At 43.0% G+C, this 11,141-nt stretch overlaps 1 protein-coding gene across 2 annotated transcripts in view; it reads left to right on the forward strand.

The window, feature by feature from the left end:
• The window catches only part of MGMT (O-6-methylguanine-DNA methyltransferase), a 176,796-nt gene that overhangs the window by 129,436 nt on the left and 36,219 nt on the right, over positions 1 to 11,141 (forward strand). For both annotated transcript variants that reach the window (XR_007376883.1, XM_048944028.1), the window contains exon 5: positions 4,826 to 4,965. Coding sequence is in view for 1 of the 2 variants with exons in the window: in XM_048944028.1 (XP_048799985.1) it covers positions 4,826 to 4,965 (140 nt within the window). In the remaining variant the exon portion in view is untranslated. The remainder of the gene's footprint in view (positions 1 to 4,825; positions 4,966 to 11,141) is intronic.

Raw genomic sequence — 11,141 nt, forward strand, 5'->3', positions numbered from 1 at the left:
GCTGGATTAAGTCCAGAGAGAGTTACTTGCTTCTAAGGATAGAATTTGGCCCTACAACCCTTCAGTAGTCTGAAGGGAACTGCATTTAAAACTGTGTTAAACTGCAGATCAGAAACAGTTCCCATTAATTGGGTTTTATCATCACGTGAACCAATCTGAACATTATCCAGATTTTTTTTTAAATATAATTGATAAATTCTTCACCTAAGTGATGTAAATAGGCATTATAGCTTATAGATATGACGATATTTTGTATTGTGTATAAAAGCCAACACACGTGAAAGCACTCCCCTTCCCCACGTTTTGGTACTTCCCACGCCTGCTCAGAAGGCAGAGCACTGCAACCTGTGGGCAACTGAGGGACAGCACCCACATCGTGCCATCAGGGGCTCTGCTGCATCCCATGCTTTTCACGTGGGCTGCCTGATGGGTATCAATCAATGATTTAAGTCAGCAAACAGGGGCTAGAAACACAACCTCAAGTAATTGTGAGTCCCCTTGGTGGGTAGAGCCCAGGTGAATATTGCTCACATCTCACCTTTATTTACCTATTCATGTTAAATAAGTTTTTTTGTTAAAGCTTTTCCACTTTTGGAACTATACTTTTAACTGCACGCTTGATAGTTGCTTGTTTGCATTCAGAAATGCGTACTCTAAAGTAATTTTGTTTTCTTTACATCTTCATTCGTAAAAATCAGTCATGGAAAATGGCCAGGATCTCAGCTTTGCTTCTGTTATTTCAGCAGCCATAGAGTTTAATATTCACAGGAAGATGTGTTCTGTCTCTGTAATACATTAATATCACTCATGAAGATGGCAACAGTGGAATTTCAGAGTCTCTTCTTTGCCAAAACGTTTGCCACCGCTCTGATTTTAAGCAATTTCATCTATTTTTTTCTGTTGTAATGGTACATATGGACAGTTTTTACAGGCTGTCACCACACTGTCTAAACTACACTTCCAGTAATATTTGAACAGCAACTAATGATTGCAGCCCAACCGTGTAGTGATCCTGCGACAGTTTTAGCTGTAGATATTATGGTGAAAACAGATAGGGATAAAAACAAAAATGATCCGAGGCAGTTACATTTCCTATCCACAGGAATAGGTGGTGAGAAGGGCTGAGTGCTGTTTGTTTCTTTGCATTTGAAAAGCAAAAACAAAAAAAAAAAAACAACAAACAAATGAAAAACACTTGGAAAAAGAAGAAAAAAATAAACCAGAAAAGCAGTAACAAAGATGATCGAGAAGGGGTGGAAATGGCCTTTAGTGGTTAAAATCGAGGTGAAATCAGAAGGTGCATCACCTCTATTGCTCCCAGGTTTGCAGTAGGAGAGGCAAACCCATGGCCAACCCTTGTCCCCATTGGCTCTGCCCCCGCTGCCCGCAGCACCCAGCTGTCTGCTTCCATTACCAACCACTGCCTGAGCGCTGCTGTGCCACATTGCTCTGCACTAATCGCCACCTCCTAATTGGTGGGAAAGAAGTTATGATCCACCAGGGTTAAAGCAAATTTGATTTTCTCTCTCTTATCTATGCAGATGGAGTGAGTTTATTAGGGAGAATTAAGGCCTAAGGCTGCCGCGAGCGACCTGAAGCAGCTGGGCATTAGCAGCAGATCCAGTGTAAGTCCCTCCTTTCATAGGACCATGGAACCACAGAGTGGTTGGGTTGGAACTTTTCCAGCCTCTTCCTGCCATCATGGGCTGAGTGCCCCCACCTGCTGAGGCTCCCAGGGCCCAGCCATGGTCATGGGCACCTCTTACAATGGGCACCCACAGCTTAGGGCAGCAGTGCCAGAGCCACACTGCCTGTGCATGAAGAATTTCCTCATCGCGTCTGACCTATATCTCCCCATTTTAGAGACTGATAACTGACCTTTAAGTGCTAATTTCAGGTCAGCTTGGCTTGATGATGCATTATTTTGGTTGACTTACAGTGTACTTGGCGCAACTGACAAATGTGTCCCCCTGCCCCTTTGGCAGCTCCTAATTCCATGGAAGTTTGGGAGGTGTTCATCCTGATACAGGATCCAACACACTGCTGGTACTTCACTGAGCAGCAGCGTCCAGCAGTGCTGGGATCTCAGTGTGAACCATAACTCCTTATGTTGGCAGAAGGGCACTGAAGGGCCTGGGGACAGGGAGTGGTGGTCCTGTGGATGCAACTCAGCCTCCGCTCTGCCTATGTTGCCTCCCCAGTTAGCAGCCAGACGAAATTCACACTGCACTGAGTGTTTCCATAGAGCAAACGTGGGTGTTAATTTTTATGTGCGGATTTTACAACATTTTATAATGATACTTAGCAGCATAAAATGTTGGCACACGTTGGAAATTGGTGAAAGTTCAGCCATCTAATTTGGGAAGGTTGTGCTTACAGGCACTAACACTTGCAGACAGTTTAATAACAGTATTTGGCAGTGTCTGTTAGAGCCGCTTAAACTAATTAATGCATTTGCTCCCTACAGAATGAAATTGAGTTTTCAGATACGTTTATAAAATGATGTGCATGATTGCTAAATATTTCATTATTTTGAACTATAACTTCTGGTGTTCTATGTCGGTATGGATAGAGTACGTATTCTTTCATGACAGATGTGCTGTCTCTGGAAGGTAATCCGTCCTGCATGTTGAGGCAGGCTGGTTCTATGATGCCTCATTGTAGTGGACTGCAGGATGCTCAGCAGGTTGGCCATGGCCATGCTGGGATCCAGCTGCTGTGCTCCCAGTACTGCTTCATCCTGTGGAGGCAACAAAGCCGTGCACAGGTCTCATGGGGAGCAGCTGGGGTTGTACATCTGGAGAAGAAGGGGCTCTGGGGAGACCTTAAGGTTCTCTGCAGTGCCCTGAGCGGAGGGTTGGCCTCTGCTCTCGGGTGACAGCAATAGGATGAGAGTGATGGCCTCACATCCACTGGGGGAGAATCAGGTTGAGTATTAGGAACGGTTTGTTCTCCAGAGAGCAGCCAGGTGCTGGCGCAGCTGCTCAGGGGTGGGCAGTCACCATCCACAGAGGTGTTGAGGGCTGCAGGGATGTGGCACTGACAGGGTGGGCTGTGGGTCTCAGAGGGCTTTTCCAACCTGAACGATTGTGTGATCCTGCCACCGGGCTCATGGCACAGGAGTGGGACGCTGTGGGTGCCTCATTGCCACCAGCTCCACAGGGGAGCAGGGCGCAGCAGCAGCGTGAGCTCCCTGCATGTTGTGTGCCTCAGAGAGGGCACTAGGCAGGGATTCCCCGAGCTCCCAAGTGCTCAGGTCAGCACGGATCTCGCTGGCTTGAGGAGAGGTAACAAGAATAAGAAGCTATGACTTGGTCTGAAAGAAACCTATCTGAAGAAATGATGGTAAACAAAATCTGTTTGCCTAAGGAAACCCTCCTAGCAATCAGCTAGTAACACAACTGCTTGTGCTAATGAACCCAAAGCTGTTAATGTGGTTTCTTCAGTTAAATTGATTCATGAATTTTGAAGAGAACATTATCTAATGAATTTTCTTTGAATAGAAAGCAATTAAAAGGACAAATCAGTCTGATTAACCCCAAAGTCACCCTACTGCCACAAATGGTGTACAGTTTGAAATTATATCATAAAAAACTGGAGCAGATTTGCTATCTCTTTGCCCTCTACTAATCCATGTAAATTAATGAACAACAAAGTTAATTTCTTTGATGACCCTTTTCTCGTATCACCTGGATTATGCTGATGTTTAATTTGCTTAATGTTATAATAAAGACTAAACAGATTTTTTCAATGAAGTGATTATCATTCCGTTGAGTTAAGAAGTGATTTTTATTATTTAACACATCCATAACGGTGTATGGGTTTCCTTTAAGAACAAAGTCACATTTTGCTATGTAACGTAATCGGTGTCTTTTTTTGACAACTGAAGAAGGGAAATGTTGCAAATCAGTTTGTTTCTCTGCCAAACGAGTGGCGTGAGTTTCGCAGCAGAGCAGAGGGCCTCTTTCCTTTTTTTTTCCTTCTTTGCCAGCTCACTCCTCTCAGTTATTCACTGCTTAGATCTGCTGAGTTTCTACTGATGCCAATTGGTGTCAAACCCTATTAAGAGCAGCTATTGGTTGTCCTTTTGTCAACCAGTCCTGGGCTAGGAAGGTAAAACCCTGATCTACAGAACGAAGCTCGTGCATTTCCTTATTCATTATTTCAGCAATTGGAATGCTTAGAAGCAATTTGCTGGTGAATTAAGATTAAAATAATGGAAGGTACATTATTTTTTTTTTCAGAGCCCCGTGTCATTAAGGATGTGCCGTACATTCAAGGTCGCAGGCAGTCCTTACGTTTCGTAATGTCTGGAATGCTGAGCAGTAGCTTGGGGGGCTCGGCTATAAAATGCAGTCAGCCAGGATAATATGGGTCCACTGGCTCTAGGGCTTCTTCTGCCACGTGTCCCAGCTGAAGTTGGAAATTAGCTGGAGATGCGAGGGCTTTGTGAAATAGGTAGAGCCGGTTATTTCTTCCCTTTTTAATTTGACTCTGTGCTAATTTATGCTCTGCCAATTTAATGGAAAACCCGCGTTGTATGTGTTAACAGGATAATTGTACTTGAAGCAAATTAAAAATATAGGAAAATCAAAGCTTTAAATCCTTTTTTATAGTGATCGCTTACTTGAAGCCCTCTTTCTAATAATCATGTATTTAAATATAGCAATATGGGACACAATAACAGGACGGTGTCTCAGGGCTGTTTAAATTTAAATTAGAGGGCTGCCATCGAGGCTATGCTTCGCGCTGGGTGCTTGGAGTATTTCGTCCCCTTGTTTATCCAGCCATGCATGCATACCAACAGTCCTCTCTTTATTTGCAGATTCATTCACCAGAGAGGTGTTGTGGACCCTGCTGAGGGAAGTGAAGTTTGGAGAGACCATTTCTTACCAGCAATTAGCAGAGCAAGCAGGCAACAGCCGAGCAGCAAGAGCGGTGGGAGGAGCAATGAGGAGCAACCCTGTAAGTTCGTGTCAACTCTCAAATAAAGTTGATGGAAGATGGTGGATTTAGAGAGCTTTCTGGGCTAAATGTCATTAGATTAAATTTATCTGCTATGAAAACTGGTCTACCATGAGTAATAAGGTCAGTAAGTGTTTTTTATCAGCAATAATGCACAACCCAGTTTAATGTGATTTATGCCCTACCATTTATGGTGTTAGGTTTGGAAGAGGAACACTGCACTTCTTTTAATTCATCAGGCTGTACATATTTTGTTGCTCTCAAACTTTCTTACATACTGGGGGAGGGAAATCTTTTATCACTCAGCACCAACATCCTTTGTCAGGACATGAGGAGCTGTGGAAGCATTGCTGGATGGGATGGGTTGCTGTTAGAGATGGACTTCTAAAAGTGTGGAAGAGGAGGGATTTCAGTTCACGTCAATAATACACACCTGGATCTTTAATATAGTCTGCTCTGGAGATAAGATGTAAATGGCATTTCTGCATTGGATAGATAAAGGTGGGTCACTTGAGCTGAGAGTAACTCTAGGTTAGTTCTGTTAATTTAGGAGAAACCATGTGTTACAGTACTCACTCTCTTCATCCATTTTCCCAGTTCCCATTCCATCTTTCCCTTTTGATTGTCAGGGTGTGGATTTTCAGATGTGACTCATGCACCAGAAACGCACTGATCACTCCAAGTGAAACTGGTGAGAATCACTGCTGCTACATGTGGGCCCACTGGTTGGGCCGTGTTTGGATCCCCTTGGAAGAAGCTCAGTCCTGAATTAGGGAGTATCTGGGCTGCAATGAGAATATCAGTGCACGGCAGGAGGAGGGAACTTGGTTCCTCACCCTGCGTTACTGCTTTGTCACTGTGCAAAGGAGAGGGAGAGGGAGGGAGGAGAGTGCCCCTGTGCCTGGCTTTACACATTCCCTCCTTCCTTGCCTTTAAAAAAAGTAGGGGAAAAAAAAAAACAACAACAGATTTCTGTTAATATCATTGTGGCCTTTTTTGGCCATTCTTCACTGTATTTTCCCTCGTTAGCACTTGCCCTTAGCAACATGCATCTTTCCATACCCAAATGCCTCTCTTCTCCAGCGTTACACCTGCCATAATCTTTGACCTTCTCTGTTGTTTCTGCATTTGGTTCTCCCAGTTTTTTTTCTTTAATGAGATACATAGAAGACTGCAACATGTAGTTGTAAAGCAGATTCAGGAACCTGTTTTCAGAAAACCTGGTGGCTCTCCATACGAAAATAATACAGGTGGGGGCTTTTCACGTTGCCACCACATACTGTCTTTGTATTTTGTTTCATTCATAAAATCAATCTGCATGTTATGCATAGTCAGGCTGCATGTCATGACTCATAGGTCTGAAGGATGGCATATATGGAAAATACTTGGTGAAAAGGGGCTCCCAGTGAAGTACATAAGGAGTGTATTTGTGACTGCACGTGGAACATGCATGAAATTACCGATTAACTACAGGAGATGTCTAGTAATAAAAATATGGAACAGGCAAGGATGTCATTATGGTATCATCAGCTTGCTTTCTATAATGAAATATTGGAGTAGTATTATATTAATAGAGCTCTTTTTTCCCTGAAGCTATACATTAGTATCTATACTACAATTAAAAATGTTCTCGGGACAGAAACCACTCTAGCTATAGCAAGGATGGGAAATAACAAAAATAAGATAGGATCCCATTTAAGAACAAATTGCAGTAGCTTTGCTGTCTATTTTCAGAACTATTTTCATCCTTCCTCACGGGGGAAAAAGCAGGGATTTTCACACCACAACCTGCTGTTACTGCTGCTTTGGATGCTGCTGCTCCACTGCAGCCTGAGGGCAAAGCAGGGTACATTTCTAGGCAATAGCAATTACGTATCCTTTTGCACAACACTGTATTGTTATTCTTTGAGAACTGTTTCCTGCAGGTTTGCATTGTATTACCTTCTCTTAATGTACACCAGATTATATTGGAAAGCATTCCATCATATTAAAATAGTTTGTATTGTCAAGTGCAATACGGTGTATTGACGGAACGCATCTTTATGCTGCTCATATGAACTGCTTCATATGAAAAGCTGATGTACACTTAAAATATCACTGTATACTTCTTTATGGAGCTTAGAAGCTTAAATCCATTAGACGTTATGCTTGTTTATATGGCAGTGTGCTGCATGTATCGAATTTTGGAATACCTGTGGACATTTTCATGTATAAACACACTTGAAGTTTGTTGATCAGATGAGATATTGGGCTTTAAATCTGCCTCAACAGATCATCAAACTGAACACGTCATGCAAGCCACAGCATCGTTAAAACAGCAGCAAAGAATTCAAAGAACTGTGGTGTTAGCAACTGCTCCACCTGTAACATGAGCTTCCAGATACAAATTCTGGGTTTGAGTAGTGTAGCAGAAATGTGGTGTTCTGTTAAGCAACAGATTAGTGGGTTTTGATCACAGGAGAGAAACCAATCTTTAGTGAATGCTGTTATTAATGATCACTGCAGAGGCTGTGCAAAATTGTTGAGTTGTTTGCACCTTGAGATGCTTCCTTGATTAAAGGACTGAGTCATAGCATGGTGACTGTATTATAATCGTGATTTAATGAGGACAGCAATATAGGTAAAAATGAGGGCTTGAAATAAAGTGGAGCTGGATGCAGACGTTGTGCTATTAGTGAAATGTTGTGATGAAATTGTGTACCTTAGTGTTTTTCCAGGAAGTACCACAACGTTGCTCCCTTCTACAAACCATGGGTCGGTGTTTAATTTTGGTAGTGTGCATTCTACAGGTCTCCCTTTGTAGTGGGGTTGCTTCCCATAATTCATACAATGACCTTCAAATTTATGAGAAGGTGGAAGAGGTGCCAGCAGCAGCTGAAAGATGCGACATCCCTGCTTCAATTTATGCCAAGGACATGATGGGGATGGCTCACCTTTTGCAAGAAAAACTTCAAATACTTTACTGCAGTTCAGATTGACTGCAAGGTCTGTGGTCCTCAAAGGGAACCCATAAAGTTCAATTAAAAATCTCATTAGACTAGTATAGGAGGATCAAAAAGAAATCACAGAGACTCATGGGAAATGGCGAATGTTGGGCTGATTAGTCCAAGGCCATCCTAAATGACTGTTCTGTGGCTTAAATAAGACGTCTTCAGCGCTCTGTTAACAGCAGTAACAGCTACATACGTGTTTTATATTCGATCCAGTGGTGTCGTTGTTTAGGTTAAAGCCGAGCTAAGTGTCTGCCATGATGCTGAGATCGAGCTGTGGAAAGTCAGGGATATTATTCAGGCAAAATAGTTTAAACGTTTGAGAGTGAAAGGAGTAATTGTGCATTTATGAGAAGACTGTGAAGTATGGATTTGAAATGTTGCAAACACATAAAACCACTTGTGCATTAATTCCTGAGGTGGCTAGCAATAAAGATGGACCCATGCTGGTTCGCATTACGGTGTTTGTTTCTGTGAGGGAATAGGGGGAGCAGAAGCGATAGGACACGAGCAAACTGAAAGATTATTTTTTGCTAAGTGTGATTCGTGTTGTATGTTATAACTTGATATTTCAGCTGTTCCCATTATGGCCCGGCTGATCTATTTTTGACAGTTTGGCAGCTTTCTGCAAGTCTCCAGTCCATCAGGCAGTATAATAGGACGGCCGGTTTTCCTTGGCGTCAAATTGAAAACTCTTAACAAGCGGAGCACCGCGGCGGAGCGCTGCGCTGCTTCATCCTCAGACGGAATTTGCTAAATGCAGTTCAAAGGCAATCGATACCTTGTGCAGGGAGTTTTTTTCCCCACCTTTTTCTAAACAAACGCATTATTGAGGAGTTAGTTTATTCACAGATTGCCATGAGCGTTAATGACCACCCGAGTCTTGTTCTGCCAGTCACCCAGATGGCTGTTGATAAAGATTTAGCATCATGTTCTGAGTGTCAGGGCTGTCAGTAGTGCTGAACCATTTGACCAGAAGAAAAAACGCACAGGGAGCTATTGATTACAGCTTCTCAGTGTCACTTGTTCACCAGGATTTAGGTATTGATGAGGCTGCGAGTGAAAACAAGCTCTTTCCCTTGTGGGCCTCTACCCAGAAGAACAAAAGCAAAGTTGGAGAAAATATTCAGCTGGTGCCCAAATCAGAGGGATTCTGCTATTGATTGAAGGGCCCCTTCATGTTATTTTTGTTGGAGACAAATCTATGGGTTTGGAAGTTTTATAGCGTTTGAGATAGGGTCTGTGTAAGTGATGGATTCGAGTATTAGATGAATTAGATTTCACAGCGTGAAGATTTCAGTGGAGCTATAATATTATGAGCTGCTTGGTTATTGATAAAAATTACATTAAATGTAGCTGAGGCATTAAAGCTCCAGACTAGGGTAGTTCTCCCTCTAAAATGTCCTTAGGGCCCTAATAAATTTTAGCAGGTTTAATTATTTTAGTAGTCTGAAAGTTGTCATCACAATTAAGCTAAACTGAAGCAATGTTTAATATTTTTAAATTACAGAGACCATACGGCCTTTGTAGCACTTGTTTCTTTTTTTGTATCCGATGCTGCAGAGGATGAGGCATGTGCTTGCATGTGTTAAGACAAGCTTGGTATGAAATTCTTTATTTTGAGCATGGAAGATGCTCTATTTCATACCCTTTATCCTTGTGGCTGCGTTTCCCAGCTACAGCCATTAAAGCAGTGTTTCTGCAGCTCTGACGTCTCAACATCTGCCCTAGAAAGGAGGTTCATCAATTCCTCTGCTTATTATCTCCAATAGCATGGCAAATGGGCTTGTTTAGCTTGGAGAAGAGAAGGCTCTGGGGAGACATCATTGTGGCCTTCCAATATTTGGAAGGGGTTTATACACAAGGGGGGGTTACACCTGTTTACGAGGGTGGATAGTGATAGGACAAGGGGGAATGGTTTTAAATGAGACAGGGGAGGTTGAGGTTGGATATTAGGAGGAAGTTTTTCCCCCAGAGGGTGGTGAGGCACTGGCACAGGTTGCCCAAGGAGGCTGTGGATGCCCCATCCCTGCAGGCATTCAAGGCCAGGCTGCATGTGGCTCTGGGCAGCCTGGGCTGCTGGTTGGTGACCTGCACACAGCAGGGGGTTGGAACTGGATGAGCACTGTGCTCCTTTGCAACCCAGGCCATTCTAGGATTCTCTGCAAGAAAAGTTGGTGCTTTCTAAGAATGCATTAATTTGTGCCTTTCCTGTAGGATACAAAGTCAATTCACCAATATACGTGCACTCTCTTACAAAAGAAGAGCAACACAGCAGAAATCTGAGATTCCCCATTTCTTTCCAAACCACCCAAGCCAGATTTCCATGTTTGATTTGATGCTGAGCAGCTCAGCCACACATCCCTGATTTTGGGACCTGCCCTGCAGCCATCATAGGAAACCTGAGACCCACAGCATGCGCTGACAACCTGGCTGCAGATGGCATTGCTCCTCTGCACAATACAGTACTTCTATTTTTCAATTTCCCTTTCTTAACAAAATTTAACAGCAGAAAGTGCTTCTAGAAATGTGTTGGCTTATTTCTGTGACCAAATTCCCAGCAAACAGGCTGTTGGCTTTTTGCTGTCTGAGCAGTCACAGGGAGCCGGCTCAGAAGGAGCTTTGGGCCCCCATCCACAGCAAGATTTGTGTCTTTACCATCAAAACACCCTGATATATTCTTTATATTTTTAACAATTGCAATCTAACCTTGGAGAGTTTGTTACTATGGATTGGGATTGCTTTGTCGTGCAAGACAATCTGCCTGTGCTAACTGGTGCAAGGGGCTTGTAACACCTGAGAAAACTCCAAACAAAAAGAATTAGAGAACACTTCCAAAAAACAGCGTGTTTAAAGAAGTCGTAATCCATGAGGGTGGCGGGGTGTAGAGGAGAGGTTTTGTTGGGACTCGCTGGAGTTGTCATGGATGCCTGATTCACTCGTGGCACCGCTAGCTCCAAATAAAGCAGCTATTAGAAGCATTTGTTATTAAACCTGGATTAACAATGAGCATCTATGTGTATTCCATTTTAATGTGATGGCTTTTGGGCTCAGATTGAGATTTAAAACTTCAGCCTTCTAAATTACTTATCTATAACAATAGTTTCTCGAGGTCTGGCCTGTAGCTGTCTGGGGTCTGAGTCTTTGGCTCAAACGCGAGCACAGCTGGAGCTTCACTGAAAAAAA

The sequence above is a fragment of the Lagopus muta genome, chromosome 5 (genome assembly GCF_023343835.1).
Source record: "Lagopus muta isolate bLagMut1 chromosome 5, bLagMut1 primary, whole genome shotgun sequence".
Lineage (NCBI taxonomy): Eukaryota > Metazoa > Chordata > Aves > Galliformes > Phasianidae > Lagopus > Lagopus muta.